At 32.0% G+C, this 18,161-nt stretch overlaps 1 protein-coding gene across 1 annotated transcript in view; it reads right to left on the bottom strand.

Moving 5' to 3' along the window:
* Positions 1–18,161, bottom strand: part of ATRNL1 (attractin like 1) — a 786,695-nt gene that overhangs the window by 624,732 nt on the left and 143,802 nt on the right. Inside the window, exons 11-15 of the mRNA XM_038578888.1 lie at positions 13,853–13,937; positions 12,733–12,941; positions 11,622–11,740; positions 7,448–7,580; positions 3,881–4,062 (exon numbers count right to left, since the gene is read on the bottom strand). Of these exons, the coding sequence (XP_038434816.1) occupies positions 3,881–4,062; positions 7,448–7,580; positions 11,622–11,740; positions 12,733–12,941; positions 13,853–13,937 (728 nt within the window). The remainder of the gene's footprint in view (positions 1–3,880; positions 4,063–7,447; positions 7,581–11,621; positions 11,741–12,732; positions 12,942–13,852; positions 13,938–18,161) is intronic.

The raw sequence follows: 18,161 nt of genomic DNA, 5'->3' as shown, positions 1-18,161 counted from the left end.
TTTTTCTTTTTGAGGGCATTCTAGTCCACAAAGTCTCAAATTTAAGTTTATCACACATCCAAAAAACTGTTAGTCAAATCTTTATGATTTATAATAACAAGAAAAGATGAGGAACTAACACAAAACACTTTGAAATATGCAACTTCTAAAACAGCACATTTCAAGATTATAGTGTAAAACTAAAAATATTATATTTTGAACAAGGAAAAAAGCAAGAGAGCTCTAATGCCAAATACTAAGTACTTTCTAAAACTCACAAGATATGGATCTACCAATAATAAGCTCTTTAAAAGTGATACATATTCAACAGAACTAATTTTTTTCAAATGCTCATTAATAACTGTCCCCCAATTTTGTAATTGAAGAAATGAAGCTCCTGGTATCAAAAGAATTAAGAGATTTAATTTGTTATATGATAACCATACAATTAAAAATGAAACTTTACAAATACACCTTCTCACTTTTTTCTAAAATATTTTTTAAAAATCAATTAGTGCCCGTCCTACATGAAACCACAGACATCTTACCTTTTGGCCATAAGCTCTCAAATAAGACAAAGAAAATAAATACATAGATGCTTTTATGGCCTCGTTACAAATATCTTCATATACTGGCTAACACAAAGTCCTGCAAGAGTTAGCTAGAGCATCACTCTAGGAAACTCCTTAAGTCCACATTACTAAGACATCCATCTTCTTTCTTCATATGTCCTGTGTTCATCTATTATTGCAATTATCACACTTCAGGGTAACTGTGTGTGTCTTCCTTGCCACTAAACTCTTTGAGAACAGTGATTCTCTCTCTCTCTCTCTCTCTCTCTCTCTCACTTTTTTTTTTACAGATTTTATTTATTTTATTTGACAGAGAAAGCATGAACAAGGGGAGGAGCAGGGGCAGAGGGAGAGGGAGTCTCCCTGCTGAGTAGAGACCCTGACGTGGGGCCCGATCCCAGGATCCTGGGATCATGTCTTGAGCAGAAGGCAGATGCTTAACTGACTGAGCCACCAGGCGCCCCCAGTGATTATCTTTTGATCTCTATTCTCAGCAAGCAATAGACTGCCAAGTACAATGAAGGTACTCAATAATTACGTACTAATTGAACGAATACTGGTCCACAGTTCACACAAAAATGATTTCATAGATTAGCTTCTCATATAAATTTAATTATAATAGTTTTTTATTCTATTAATATCAGCCATATAATAAATGTTTGACAGCCAACAAATATATTGTGATGTCTGCTTCACAGTTTTGAATATTTACAAAAGCCAGGGATATAATTAATTTAACCATTTTATTAATGCGTGGGGCAGAGCTTTCAATCTATGATTAGAAACTGAAATTAAAAGTTAAATCAGGGACACCTGGGTGGCTCAATGATTGAACATCTGTCTACTTTTGGCTCAGGATATGATCCCGGGATCCTGGAATCAAGTCCCAACTCAGGCTCCCCACAGGGATCCTGCTTCGCCCTCTATGTCTCTGCCTCTCTGTCTCTCATGAATAAATAAATAAAATCTTAAAAATAAACAAAACTTCTTTTCAAAAATAAATAAATAAAAGTTAAATCATCTGGTGTTGATACTCATAAGAAATATACATTCTAATATTACCAAAAATGTTAGGGTAAGAAGTTAACAGTGAAATGAGTGTCCATACAAAAATTTCAAAAGGGAGTATGAGTAAGTCCCTCTAATCTTTTCCAACATTTATAAAAACTGTCCCTATATCACTTCTTAAACACCAGATGCATATTCCTCTATTACTAGTAAAAGTAAAATCAATTACCTATTCTTCATCAAAAATCAGGAATGATCTTATGAGATAAAAGGTCCTAGTACAACTACCCAGGGCATTGGGGGGGCAGAGGGAGCTGTCAGAAGGATTTCTCATTCACCAAGCAAAAATTAAAATACTAGTCTGAGGCAAATGTTTTTCCAAAATTAAGATCAGTATTAATTTTCATCAAATAAATTCATTTAGTTATCCATGAATTCTAAATAACAATTCCTGGAAATAGTAAGAATAGCAGCAGTTAGAAAAGTGATACAAAAATAACAATCCTCCAAATGTAAACCATAATTATTGTAAACAATCAAAAATAAAATTTATATTCTTTATATACATTAGTTTATTTTTTCTCACAATAAATCTACAAAATAGCTATGATTATTAACCTGTTACAGATGAAGAATACAGAGCTGGAGAGAATAACTTGCTACTAAGTTTTAAAGATAAGCAGTATGTTCAATTGCACCCTCTCCATCACTTTGATTACAATTCTCAATGCTTCTTTAAAATCAGCTATACCTAGAAAACATTACTTAAGTATTTCTATAGCAAGTAATTGGTAATAATTTCTAAAATACCTAGAAATTGGTAGTCTATTTTATTTGTCCAAATAAAAATCATAACTGAAAGTCAAGACAAAGTTGTTGAGATCTGGCCCATGAGTCTTCAAAGTAACAGCTGAATTATAGACATACATACATTATTTGTATAGAAATTATGCCACTTGGTGCATTATTTACCATAGGGTGTCTATGTGTATGTTGTGTGTGTTTATCTTAAACATTAGGCCAAATCAACTACAAACTACAGATTTAAGGCATCTAAAATTATTTAGTCTTATCGCTTATCTAATCATACCTTGATCTAGTTTGAGTTCTAATTTTATTTTTGAAACAAAATACATAAATATGCTATGATGCTATGACAGTTCATATTAGTACATTTCAAGTAAATACATGAACTAAAGTACTCCAAAACTAGGTTTAGTAAATTATTTCCAAACTTCCTTATAAAATCTACTCTTAAGAATTGACTAGATTTTAACAACCCAAGAGTAGAAAATAAATACTGTAAATTCCTCTAGAAATATCTCATAAAATATATTTTGATAGTTTTCAAAGAACTATTCTAATTCCCCTGAAATATTGAAAGCAGTTTCCAAGTGCTTTATGTTCCAATAGCTTCCACAAACTTTAAAATTTGATTTTATTTCTGCTAACCTTTATCATATTATTTCAAGCAAATCTACACCTGAAAAAAAAAGCATAATCCAAAAACCCAACTTACAACACACAAAAAAAATTTAAAAATATGCAATGTAACCAATGTGTTAGTCTAGTGTTTTAATTACTTTTATTTATTTATTTGAGAGACAGAAAGAGAGAGCATGAGTTGAGGGAGGAAGAGAAAAAAAGGGAAAGAATCCCAAACAGACTCTGCCCTGAACACAGAGCCCAGTAAAGGCTCGATCCCAGGACCCATGAGATAATGACCTGCACCAAAACCAAGAGTCAGACTCCAAATGACTCAGCCACCCAGACATCCCTCTAGTGTTGTAATTATAAGGGACATCTCAAGTTATGAAGTAATTACCCTTCAAAACAAATTTGTAAATTTTATACACATGTATTTTAAGTGTATTTATTCATATAAAATGAGCACTTGGTAAGAAATGCAGTAGTTTACTATGTAAAATGCAAGATGAGTAATTTAGAAAATCTTATTCTCAAATATATATACAGATTAAGTCCACTGCCAATTGACTTCCAAAGTCAGTTCCACTTTACTTCCAAGATTTAATAAAAATAATTTATTTTTTTAAAGATTTTATTTATTTATTCATGAGAGACACAGAGAGAGAGAGAGGCAGAGACACAGGCAGAGGGAGAAGCAGGCTCCATGCAGGGCGCCCGATGTGGGACTTGATCCCAGGTCTCCAGGATCACGACCTGGGCTGAAGGCAACACTAAACCACTGAGTCACCTGGGCTGCCCAAAATAATTTATTTAAAAACAAAAGGAATGAACCATTGCTAGTGATTTTAGGACTTTCTGCATATTTCCATGATATAAACAAGTAGAGTTGTTACCTGTTGTGTATACTTCTGTATTTCATCCAGAACAAATTCTACTTCTTTTGAGGTTGTTAATGAAGCAAGATTTCCACTAAGATTATAGCAATAAAGTTTTGCATTGTCATAACTTTCTCTACTGGAATTGATTCTAAGACAAGCATCACCAATATGATTCCATCCTTCTCCACAAAGGTGAGCTAGTCAAAAAAAAAAAAAAATTATATCTTATTTTTAGATTACCAAAAGGCATGTATATTTTTCAGTTATTTTAGAATTCTAAATACAACTTCTGTATCTAAGTAACTTTTAATGATTAAAAATTCTAAGGATATCAATATAATTTACTAAACAAAATTTATCTAATAGTTTGATGAAGAATAAAAACAGAAGATCCTATTTTTTTCTTTAATTCTTGAGCATAATATAGGGTATGGCTATAACATCTATTAAAATGTGTTGACTGCTAGGTTTTCTAGTGTAGCATATGGTACCTCAACTAATAAAATCACTACTATTTTTACATCTCCAGGTCCAATTTATATTCTATAAGATCACTTTAAAGAAAAATAACCAGCACATAACAAAAGTAATTTCAAAGTTATTCCTACTCTCGTATCTAATTTCCATAGCCCAGGTGCACTATTTTGACATGTTAGGTTCTTTCATTCTTTAATTATAACTGTGGGGAAAGAAGTCTCATTTCTTTTATGTTTAATAAAGAAGCTATAATCTTTGCTTTCTAATGTTTATTTTTAAACACAGATATTCAGGTCTTTCTAACATTTAAACATACTACTCAATAACAGTGGTTTATCCTTAGAATACAAGTTGATCTTAAAACAGTGTCTATTTTCTAAAACAAACATTTCGAAATACATTAAAAAGTTATGCTCTAGTGTACACTAGTTAATAATGCAGTGCTTCATTAATACACTGATCTATAAAGTTTGACTACATTTCAGTTTCCATATCACATTAAATATATCAGTGCCTTTTGCCCTTTCAGGTTTAAATGCAGTAGTATAAATTTTCTGGAAATATTCTAAAGCTGCAATTCTCAAACATTTTGGTCTCAAGACCCCTTTATTTCTTAAAAATTATTAAGGACTCATAGATCTTTTCTTTATGCATTTGTTATCTATTGGCTTTGACCATATTAAAAATTAAAACTGGCCATTTAAAAATATATTTATTTATTAACTTAAAATTTTAATTTAAAAATTCATTGCAAAAAAAAAAAAATTCATTGCAAACACTCTTCTAGCTTTTGGGAGGTCTTGTGCCTTTATGTTACATACAGGCCCACAGGAGACATGTCATCAAATTCTCTCCCTGCGAAAGAGAAGCTGACAATTCAAATCAGACTACTGACATCATTTATCAGACTGATAAATGAATAGGGGGATGGACAGACAGATCAGGCATAAAGAAAGGAAAATGTTCATGTACAATCTGGGTAAGGGTTTTGGGTGGGTGTCATCTCTAAGATTCCAGTTTTCTGTACATTTGAAATTTTTCTAAATAAAACGATGGGGGAAAAACATTTTAACTTAAAATAAAAAGTAGATTTTATTTTAAAAGAATTATAGTCTTCAAAATAGAAAAAAGAATAGTGAAAAGTGTAGCACTGTTTTGCATTTTTGCAAATCTCTGTAGTGCTGATTTAATAAAAGACAAATGTATTCTCCTATCTACTTCTGAATCTACTGGAATTATAGATCACATAGCTTTTGGAAAGCTCCATAGTAAACCCATGACAGAATCAGAATTTAAAAAGCAAATAATATCTTAGTGTTACTAGTTTTGACTTCATGAATCCTCTGAAAGAGTCAATGAGCAGGGGACTCCTATTCTTTAATAACTGCTGTTCTATTGAATTGGGTACCAGGAACAGTGCCTAGAACATAGTAATACTTCAAAAGAGTGGAATTATCATTTAATAATTGTCACTTCCTCGAAATAAGATGAGTGGAAAACAAACTGTATATACCCAATTTGCTACTTAGTAAATATGAATGTAGAAGTAGGGAAGTTAGTTTATAATGTGATTTTTATTGTATTTTCTGTATGGTATTTATCATTCTTCAAGATACCCTGGCCAAGTGGAGCCAATAAACCAAACCAACATTCTTTCCTGGGCAATGAGTAGACGGGTACTACCAAATGCAACTTCACTTATTTTTCCAAACTTCCACTAGCAATCAAATTCCCTTCTTATTATAGCGATCTTCCTTTAAATATATATATTATATACCCCTTCCAAGATTTTTTTTAAAACATTTATTTATTTATTTGAGAGTGTGTGTGGGCACATGGTAGGAGGGGCTGAAGAAGAGAATCTTAGGCTGGCTCCATGCCCAGGGCAGAGCTTGATCTCAAAACCCTGAGATCATGGCCTGAGCCAAAACCAAGAGTTGATGTTTAACTGACTGCCCCACCCAGGTACTCCTTGGTCCAAGATTTTTAAAGGAACTTGGTAAATATTTTTACTAATATCTACATGTTGATTTGTAGAATATAACACTTAGATATCAATATAACTTTTAAGTTTAGTGTCATCTTACTATTGCTTTTCAAAATCTAGCACTGTATGAATATTCTCTAATTTTTTCAAAGTGAACACACATGCATATAACACTGTTTAAAAAATTCAAAGGTCAGTATATAAACAAAATCCAAAATTTAAATTAACATTCTAAAGTCTGAATGGTACTTTTAAGGGCAATCTAATTTTTATTTTATTACATGAACTTCGAAGCATGACATAAATCCTTTGATGGGATTTTCAAGGACTTTTTAGAATTACATAGGCACAGAAATTTTTCTTTGAAAATAATAAAACAAAACTAAGAGATAAAGGCAAAAACTGGACAGAAATAGAACACCCAGCTAGTAGTTACATCAGCCTTTTACAAGCCATGCAGCTTTGAGCAAGTCACTTAACCAGTTATGTCTCACTTTACCTGTATAACAAGAAGATGGAGCTGGTTAAATATCTCTATTACTTTTCTATTTTGTGATTTTATCTTTTATACTTAAAAGAGGAGTACTTAGGGTCTACCAAGAAGAGTGTTAAATGTAAAAAATAAATTGAAATTGCTTTTTTAAATTGGGCTTTTCTGTGGTTTACAAAACTTAGATTCTCATTAAATCATATAAAACTTATTATAGATACTGTAATTGTAATAAAAAAGTAGTCAGTAAAAAATAGTTCCCAGAATTTCAAAGATAGAAAGCATTTAAAAAACAAATCAAATAGGTCAAAATGTTAACATTTAGTAAATTAGGGTATTAGTCTGAGTATTTATTATTTTCTGTTTTTAAGATACAATTTTTTTAATTGAAAAGGATTCTGATCAAGTCACTAATATAATAAATACAAGAAATCCTGAACATCTTTAAACAATTGGAAGCAAACATACAATTTTTTCCTATAGAAACAATACTATTATTACTCCAATATTACTGTTTATTTGCTATCGATTTAATTTTAGAAACTGGAATGTTCTTACTAAATGCTCTTTCCTATAATGGTACTCATCTGTGGACTATAAAATTCAGTTACCAAACTGAAATCTTTACCTGGTAAAGCCTGGCATTCTTGTTGTCGCTGATCCCACTGGCAATTCAAGTTTAGTGAACAGCTTTTACAACTAGTAAGTTTATTACAGATCTGCTCATTTCTCACATGACATTTGGTGTAGTTTTTCACAGACTAGAAAGTTAAAAGATAAAACATGTTATTTTTCACCTTTGTATAGCAATAATTCTTAAACTTCAATGTATATATAAATTACCAGGTGATTGTAAAATTCAGATTTCTAACCCCAAATGCAGTTCTACTAAATCAGAATCTCTTTTACTCATTTCTCTAAACTATAGTTGTTGGAACTACAAATACGCTTATTGGAAAAAATGTGCAAATTCCACAATTTGAAATAGAAACCATCTAATGAAAATCTTTTCTATTGAATCTAATAACATGTTTCTGATTCAATAAATAAACCCTATGCAGAGTCATTTCTCTTCATGATCACATGAAATAATTCTAGTCATAATAAAACTATCACGCAAACAAACCCCTAGAAATAAAGTAGAAATGATAAGTTGTAAAAAAGTAAAAATATACTTTATCAAAACCAAATACATCTAATAAGACAAATTATTTTCACAATGACTCAAATTAATTTTACTTTCCCAGACACTAATCATTTTGGTTAATTTATGTTTCTCCTTTATTTGTCAAATTTTCTTTTTATGGCTACAAAGAAGTGCAGAAGTTAGACTTTGATCAATCCTACTATACAATATAATCATATGTCAACTAAATTCCAGTATTAAGAGATTAAAGGTTAAAGATTTAAAAAGGGGGTGGGGCAGCCCCAGTGGCCCAGCGGTTTAGCACCGCCTGCAGCCCAGGGCGTGATCCTGGAGACCCTGGATCAAATACCACGTGGGGCTCTCTGCTTGGGGCCTGCTTCTCCCTCTGCCTGTATCTCTGCCTCTCATTCTCTCTCTGTGTTTCTATGAATAAATAAATAAAATATTTTTTTTAAAAAAATAGGCAACATAGGAACTTTGGTGGGAGTTCCCTATATACACCAAGGTTCAGATGTTTCACATGATGTCATCAACACTTATGATCAAAATTTTTGGCTTAATTCCTTCCATGACTCTTGAGGAAAAAAATGTAAAGGACTTAATGCTGAACCCTGAGCCCCACTTCAATCTTTTTTTCTCTATAGATGCTTAACTAGACATTAACTAAGAAAGCTAAATATTTCTTTTTAGTCAATAAAGTTAACAGATAAAATTCAATTTTACCTATCCCACATATAAAATTGGTTGAAGCAACTTCTATCCTCTTAAATAATTTAAATGTCACCCATCAAGTATTTATTTATAAACTACTGTATATCCCCCCGTAAAATACACTGCAGTCACCTCAGTTCCAAAGACATTAATTTCTTTGAAGCAATCAAATTACATATAATCTAAGGTAAGAGATAAAAAAAATAGCTGTATACTAATGTTTGTCTTTCTTTATCCAGAAAAATCAGAGAAGATACATTTTTTAAAATCTCAAAGTACTTTGTGACTCTTATTCAACCACTACATTTTCATTCAGAACATACTTTTTATTGCTACTTTTTCTCTAATTCATAGCTTTCTGTCTTCATATAGAATATAAATCTTAGCATTATTAGAATATAGCTCTGGGATGCCTGGGTAGCTCAGCTGTTGAGTGTCTGCCTTTGGCTCAGAGATCCTGGGGTCTGGCATGGAGTCCTGCATTGGGTTCCCTGCGAGGAGCCTGCTTCTGCCTCTGCCTATGTCTCTGCTTCTCTGTGTGTCTCTCGTGAATAAACAAATCAAATCTTAAAAAATAAAAAGAATATAGCTCCAAACATTTGTCAGCTCACTGTAAAGGAAATTTCCTCAAATCATCTGATAATAGAATAACCTGTAAAAATGACAAGGGAATTCCTAAACAACTTATTAGGAGAAAAGAAAGAAGAACAGTTTTTTTTAAGATTTTATTTATTTATTCATGACAGACAGACAGAGACACAGAGAGAGAGAGAGAGAGAGAGAGAGAGAGAGGCAGAGACACAGGCGGAGAGAGAAGCAGGCTCCATGCAGGGAGCCTGATATGGGACTCAATCCCAGGTCTCCAGGATCACACCCTGGGCTGAAGGCGGCGCTAAACCGCTGGGCCACAGAGGCTGCCCAAGAACAGTTTTAATGCCAGTCTTTATAGTAACAATGGTGTCATTAGAGTCACCATCCAAATAACTCAACTGCTCTTCATTACACATGGTAGTCATCTATTGACACTGAACCAGCACAATAGATGAAATTATATTTCAATCACACACAGGGCTAATTTAATCAATGATGAAAGAAAGTTGACTGTTATTCTGAAAGATGGCTGATATTTTTTGGTCTAATGAACCAGATCAGTAAGCAGGTTTGAACTGTTAGAGCACAAAATACCCAACCTGGAATAAGTATGACTAAATAACAAAAAAGGGTATCAGTAGACACCATTTACACTAAATCTCACAGACCTTTCTGTAACCATTAGCATTGGGGCTTAGCTTAATCACCAGACATTCTGATAAAACTGTCTAAAAGACATTACGTCAAAGTCTAAATTACAAGTGAATACCATCTGCTCACTTATACTATCTCACCCAGTGCCTTCCTTGTTTACACATCATTATGAAAAATAAAATATAAAGTATAAGGTCACTTTATGAAAGGAATACTTGATAGCAATTTATATAACAATTTTTGAGGTACACATATTTTCATTTAGTATAAATGTCTAAACACAATGTCTAGATTCAGAGCCATCCAACAGAGCTTTAAACACACTCCGCCTATAATTTTTATTTAATAACATTCTTCACTTTATTCCCTTATTCCCATGCTTTATTTTACTTAACTCCTCTTTCCACATTACTCATTAAGATAACCCCCATTAGGTAAATATTAATGCAAATATTAAAAAGTAATTCAAATTTTCAAAGCAGAGTCAGGTCCTATTAACAAAACTCAAATAAAATTGAAGTATATTTGTTATTAAAGCAACTTATATCACTGGAAAGTATACACCAACACCATACATATAAAACCAAAAGTTTCATCTGCTAAGTTCATACTGCTAAGTCAGTAACTGAAAATTTTTCTCCATTTTAAGTTTTGAATATTATTTTACTACAGAACCATAAAACAATTATTTTGAAATATGACTGTTTATTGAAGAAAATTTTTGTTGATACAATAAAAATTTTTTACTTAGTTTTCAAACTTCCTTTTCTTTACATTTTACCTCTGCATGGTATCGTTAAAAGCAAATGAATACTTTTGGTTATTTATAGAAACTCAAAAAAAGAAATAATGCATGTTACATTTAGTTGAAAATCTGTAAGCATATCATTTAGTTGTTTAACCTACAGCTCAGTAAGAGAATCCTCAGTCCTACTACAGTTTTTAATTCTTTTAATGCTATACTTGTTAATACTTTCTGAAATTTTTCTTTCAATTTGTTGACATCTTAAAAACATGAGATATTTTGATACTACCTACTAAAAACATTAATTTTTGCTTTCAATTTTCATCTACCATAAATGTTAATTTTATCAGTTTTTTCAATTGTCTACCTAAGGTAAGGTTTTTCAAAGTTATCACTATTGACATTTTGAGTCAGATACTTGTTTTTTGTGGGAGAATTCATGCATTACAGAATTAACAGCATTCCTGGCCTCTTCAAGATGCCACAGTTGTGACAACCAAAAATGTCTATAAACATTGCCAATGTCGGTTAAGGCACAAAACTCTGGTTGAGAACCACTCATCTACACAGATAAAGGGAAAGTCAACCTCCAGTTAAACTTAAACACAAAGCATGTAAACAAAACATCAGACCACACCACCATCGTGCATGTGCATGTCTGACAAGAATCCCATGGAAATAATCTCTATACTTACTTACCTATATCACATGTCTATCACCACACAAGACTACACTTATAATCTTTTTTTAAAAGACATAGGAGGAAGTAAAAGTTACTAGAATGTAGGCTGACAAATTTGAGCAAGAAACTAGAGTGAATTTACAACATAGTGAGTGACTCCCTCAAGTGTCTTGATGTAAAAAAATGCTATCTGTACAATGCTACTGAACAGTAAGCTAATGATTAGAAAGCAGCAAGGTTAACAACATCACCATTTGCCCATAAATACTAACCACACTGCAGTTACTGTTTGCTGAAATGCATTTCTTGTCATCACACCATTGGCACCCGTTGGTATTGGCAGCACAGCTGGCACAGTCTGCATATCTGTAACATCTGTCATCAGGAGCAGCTGCAGGACAAATGGGAGATGAACGCATCAGGATGAGAAAGAAAATGTCACACTTCTTAATTCACACATTTTTAACATCTGTTTAAGAATCACTAAGACTTTTTTACAATATAAATACGACCAACAATATCAAAATAACATCTTCAATATGAGGTGAACTTCATATTGAATTTGAATTGTTTCTAAGTTTCAAGATACTTCCTACCCTCATTTTAATTATTCAATCTACCAAGATCTTATTGCCATTTAAAATTTATTCTTTATGGGGGAGGAGGAAAGACTTACAAAAAAAAAAAAAAGCATTACTACACAACTAAAAGAAACATTGTAACAAACACTCATTGTTCATTATTCTTCATAAAGATATTTAGAGTCATCTGAGTTATCATATACTAGCAAACCCTGAAAATACATAGCCAATTATAGTACAAAAAATGCATAAAACTCCCACTCATTTAAAGAAAATTGAATTGACTTATCTAAATCATTCATAAATAAATATTTACTAGTAATTTTTCATATGTTTGATCTACTTATTCAATATTTTATAAAAGTTATTAAACTAAAACATTAATCATCAAAATTCTAGAAAATCTTTTAACTCTGTGGTTGGCTTGGCAATATTAAAGAAAGAAAAAAACTACCAAATGCAAATAAATTATTTCATTGTATTTCTTAGAAAAACAGTATTTCTTAGGGTATACTTTAAAGCATTTTTTACTTATATAGGAAAGTAGTTCACATGTTACACATAAAATATTGGTATTATAATATTACATATATAATTAAAAAGAGAACACTAAAAATAATTTATAAAAATATTAAATTATTAATCACTGCTAAGTTCGAACATTAAAATTCCTAATTAGAGGATTGTGACTTCTTAATTTCTAAAAGCTATACTAAGGTAAATCTTATAAGCAAAATGTATTACTCCTTCTAGCCCAGTAGAGAAGCATTATGCCAGAGAGGGAAGAAGAAAAAAACTTTACCTGTTTTAGGAGGGCACTTTGCTCTAAGGATATTATTAGTATTCCCGGATTCCCATGATTCGCAGTGATTTTTATTCCAAATACACTTTATTCCTGGACCAGCATTCTTACAAAGTTCTTCATCTCTGAAAGCCTTGCAATTTGGAGGCTTGTAAACAAGAATATCATTAAGGAGCACACTAGAAAATCCTCCAAATATATACATGGACCTATTGGGAAAAAAAAAAGAATCTTAAACAATATTAAGAAAAGTCTAACATATTAGCTTCTTTTTTAAAAAATATTTTATATATTTATTTGAGAAAGAGAGACAAATAGCAAGAGAGAGCACAAGTGGGGAGAAGAGGGAGAAGCAGGCTCCCCATTGAGCAGGGAACCCCATATGTGGCTTAATCCCAATACCCTGGGATCATGACTAGAGCCAAAGGCAGATGCTTAACCAACTAAGCAACCCAGGCTCCCTAACATATTAGTTTCAAAAATAAATTTAAATATACATTTTACCAAGGTAGCAAACAATTTTTTGATAAAAAGAAAACAGCTGTTCATGGATAAGATACACTTTAGAACAGCTATCTAGAATTATAATTTCTGAATACTGAAAATGAATTTAGATACTGGATATTTGGGATGCCTAGGTGGCTCAGTGGTTGAGCATCTGCCTTGGTCTCAAGTCATGGTCCCTGGGATCAAGTCTTGCATCAGGCTCTGCTTCTCCCTCTACCTATGTCTCTGCCTCTCTTTCTGTGTCTCTTATGAATAAATAAATAAAATCTTTAAAAAAATAGATATTGGATACAGAATCTATGTTTCAATGTTTTACTATCCTCTTATAAAATAGAAAAACCCAAGAGTAAAATAATCAAAAAGATATTCAAAAATTCAGTTTGAAAAGTCCAGACAATTATTAAATTAATTCAACTACCACTGTCTTTGACTGCTCCCCTTTCACTTAAATATATTTGAACACAAAAGAATGAAGGATATGGTTAACAAGCCAAAATGTATTCCATGGTAGAGTAGGGATACCCAATGCCATTAAGTATAAATGATAAATGATAATTTTTAAAAAGAGTAACAAATATGGAGATAGTGTGACTGATAAATGTACATCTATTACCCATTAATAACAACGGCGGAGTGCCCAAATCTGTTGACATCTCTATGAAGATTTGGTTTTGGTAATATTTTCCATTCATCACAAGCTAGAAAAAAAGAGAACAGCAAAACAAAAAATGAAATAAAACAATAAATTAAGACAAATACTATAAAACAATCTTTGGTCAAATTAAAGATACAATAATTAAAATTAGGAAGCCTTTCATTAATTTGCCATGACCTACAATTTAGTATCATTATTCAAACTAGCATCGTTCCTTAAATTAAAACAACTTCTGCATAAAATTCCCACAAATAAATTTAAGTATATGAGAACAATGAAAATGAAAGGTAAAAAATATTCAGTGTACTTTATATTGGAGGATAATTAAATAAATCAAGGCTCATATAGTAAATTTCATGAATGTCAAAACTGGGCAAACCTCTTAGAAAGTGAAATTACTAAACCAAATTTTATATGCGTACTTAAGATATTAAATGCAATATACAATATTCAGTGAAATAATGCCTAAAAATGGAATCAAAATAAAATGTTTAAATCATTTTGACGATTTGATATTTTAAAATAATGGTGTTCATTTTATGCAAAAGAGAATGACTTCAGTTGCTAAAAATGAGAAAAAATAAAAAACCTAAATAATCCATGAGCTATATAAAAAACATGAAAAGAAAAATGGTTATAGAAAACTGTATCATTTCAATATAACTTAGCTTCAAAATTGACACATATACCAATATAGCTTTTGAGATGTCGAGTGATTCAGTGTCAAGTGATTCAGTTTTCAGTGACTAGGGACATCCTTTTCTTAGATTTCATCTTCTTAGACATGACATATCTAAAGATGGGCAGTGGTATTTAATAAAAACATATAGATGTAATAAGCTTTTAAAAACAAATTTTATTTTTAGGTAGTTTAGAAGCCTTTTTGGAACAAGAAAATAATCTGAAATACAGTTAGCTGTAAAGAAGTTGTATAAATTACTTGTTTCCTATTTATGTGATTATAACACTGGTAACAAAATAATAATTTGGTTTTAATTCAATATGATTACTAATGAAACCAAAGAAGTTATAAGAACCAAAATCATAGTTTAGGAAATGAAACTAGAGATGGAGAGCAATAAAATACATCTTGAATTGTTTTCCTAAAGTCTATTCCAAAGAACATAAATCCCCCAAAAGAGGGTTTTCCTTAGTTTGTATAATCTCTCTTTACCTCACAAAATACATCTGCCTATTAAACACTCTCAAAAGAGAGAGTACAGACAAATAGAATAACTATACCTAACCCAGTCCTTTCCCAATATTTTATCCACAGGAGTACAATGGTTCATGTAATACTTTTTACATTAACATTCCTAAGAGCCAATACTCTGAATATCACATTTTAGGAAATAACATTAAAGAGGCCTACACATAGGACTAATAACCTGGTCAATTTTACATGTTACAGTTCATTTAAGAAGTGTGCTTACACGTGCACAGTACTATAAAACTTCCAAAGTGCATTCATCTACATAATTTAAAATGGTCATTGTGTAAGAATCCAGTGAAGCTGATTGTGCAGGTATTATTATATGTTGGAAATGAAAAATTAAATGTAGGAGAAGTTAATAATTTGCTTAAGGCCCATTTGACTACCTTTGTTTTTCTATAAATTATATTTACAAATATTTGATATTTAAAAGTATATTTGTAGTAGGTTTTAAAAGATTACTTCCTTTAGAGAGAAGGGAGGAGGCATGGGCTTTGAAAAAGAAAGAGATGAAAATGTTAGAGACAGTTTATAAGTCAGGGCAGATAGATTTCAATCATTCCTTCCAACCCTCCTCCATCCCCCCCCCCCCCCCGCCACATACACACAGGGTCAGTGATTTACAAATTGTGTTGACTGTAGTATTCCAACAACAGAATTAGAAACTTGAATATGCTTCAAAGAAATGAAATAGAAGAGTCAGATGAAGGAGTAAGACTGCCAGATACCAGTTTCTTACAAAAAATCTCCAAAGAAGAATCTTTAAGATCATTTGGGGGCATCTGGAGTCCAGAAAACAAACTGACCCAACAATCTGAGCTTACCTAGGTCTAACAGGTAAGTAACCTGGCCCACTATCTAACACAAATGAGCCAAAGGGAGAGCATATTTTCAAGATGAAAACCACAGAAAATGCTCAGAAAAACTAAGGAGTTAGGAGAAAAAAAAAGTGCTAAGGATGAAGACAAGCATTAACTAAAAATTTGGCTTTCTGAAGATTTTTTTTAACTCCATAAGCCAATTTCTTTTGGTAAAAGATGAAATTTTTCCAGTGCATATAACAGCCAAAAAAACAAAACAAAACAAAAAAACCGGCATTATAAGCACCTGTGTACCACTACCCAAATTTGTCAAATCCAGTACTTGACCATATTTACTACAGATTTTTTAAAGAAATCAATTACTATAGATATGACTTAGGCTCCCTGTGTACTCTCATCCCAACTCAAGCTTCTTTAGGTCTTCCTTCTTTGGATGCAATTACTATTCTGTATTTGCTTATCAGTGTTTCTATATATGATACACATAGTAATTTTTGTAGATGGTAAAGCTTTTTTTAATACAAAGATATGTTATATAATATGGATCCTTCTGTAGCTTATTTTCAACCCATTGTTTTGCTCTTTGTTTTTGTTTTTGCTTTCACCATTTTAACCATTTTTAAGTGTGCAATTCAGTGACATTAAGTACATTCACATTTTGGAAACATCATGACCATCTACTTCAGCACTCTCTTGTTTTGCAAAACTGAAACTCTGTACCTGTTAAATAATTCTCCATTCTCCTCTTTCCCAGACCCTTTCGATCACCATTCAACTTTTTTGTTTATAAATCTGACTACTCTAAGCACTTCAGATGAATGAAATCATTACAGTATTACTCCTTTTGTCTTTGGTTTATTTCCCTCACCATCTTTAAGGTTCATCCACATTGTGCCATGTGTCAGAATTCCATCTTTTTAAAGCCTGAATAAGGGGGAATCCCTGGGTGGCTCAGTGGTTTGGCGCCTGCCTTTGGCCCAGGGCACGATCCTGGAGTCCTGGGATCGAGTCCCTCGTCGGGCTCCTGGCACGGAGCCTGCTTCTCCCACTGCCTGTGTCTCTGCCTCTCTCTCTCTCTCACACTCTCTCTCTCTGTCTCTCTCTCTATCATGAGTGGATAAATAAAACCTTTAAAAAAATAAATAAAGCCTGAATAATATTCCATTGTAAGTATATACCACATGTTGTTCATCCATTCATCCATCAATGGACAACTAGATTACTTCTAATTTTGGCTATTGTGAATGATGCTGCTATGAACATAGGTGTGCAAATATCCATTCTTGTACTTGCTTTCAATTCTTTTGGGTATATACCCAAAGTGGAATTACTGGGTTCAATGGTTAAATCTTGTTTACATTTTTGAGGAACAACCATACTCTTTTCTATAGCCACTAAACCATTTTACATTCCAACAAGGAATGCACAAGGATTCCAATTTCTCTATATCCTCACTTACACTTGTTATTTTCTATTTGTTGATAATAGCCATCCTAATGAATGTGAAGTAGTATTTCAATGTGGTTTTGACTTGCATTTTTCAAATGATTAGTGATATTGAGCATCTTTTTGTGCCCTTATTGGCCATTTGTATATCTTCTTTGGAAAAATGTCTATTAAACAACCCATTTAAACTTACACATATATGTGATGCTATGTTTTCATTTTAATCATGTTACAGTATTCCATATTATGATTATACCAAAATATATCTATCCTTTTAAAGGTCATTTAGACTTTTTTTCTGATTTTTCCTACAAGTCCTTTTAGTTCGTTCATGGTTACACACATTTTCTTTTGCAAATTCTGAGAGTTTCTCCAGATAAATTTCAAAAGGAAAATTACTAGGTTTAAGGAAAGACACAGTTCAATTTTACTAGATTTTACCAATTTGCTCCCCAGAGTAGTTGCACTGACTTAAATTAACAACAGCCATGTATGATAGCTCTTATTTCACATTCTTGCCATTATGTAGTTCTCTCAGACTTTTAAATTTTTACCAATCTGATGAGTATTTTTGATACTAGTGAGATCAAGCATGTTTTCACATTAATAGGCCTTTTTTTTCCACCCTTCTATAAGATCACTGTTCAAGTATTTGCCCATTTTTCTATTTGATTTTTTATAAAGATTTTATTTTTAAGTAATCACTGCACTCTATGTGGGGCCCAAACTTAAAACCCTGAGATCAAGAGTCCCATGCTCTTCTGACTAAGCCAGTCAGGTGTCCCAA

This window comes from Canis lupus, chromosome 28, assembly GCF_011100685.1.
Source record: "Canis lupus familiaris isolate Mischka breed German Shepherd chromosome 28, alternate assembly UU_Cfam_GSD_1.0, whole genome shotgun sequence".
NCBI classification, from domain to species: domain Eukaryota; kingdom Metazoa; phylum Chordata; class Mammalia; order Carnivora; family Canidae; genus Canis; species Canis lupus.
The sequence above is the reverse complement of the archived record's forward strand: the minus strand, read 5'-3'. Positions and strand labels throughout refer to the sequence as shown.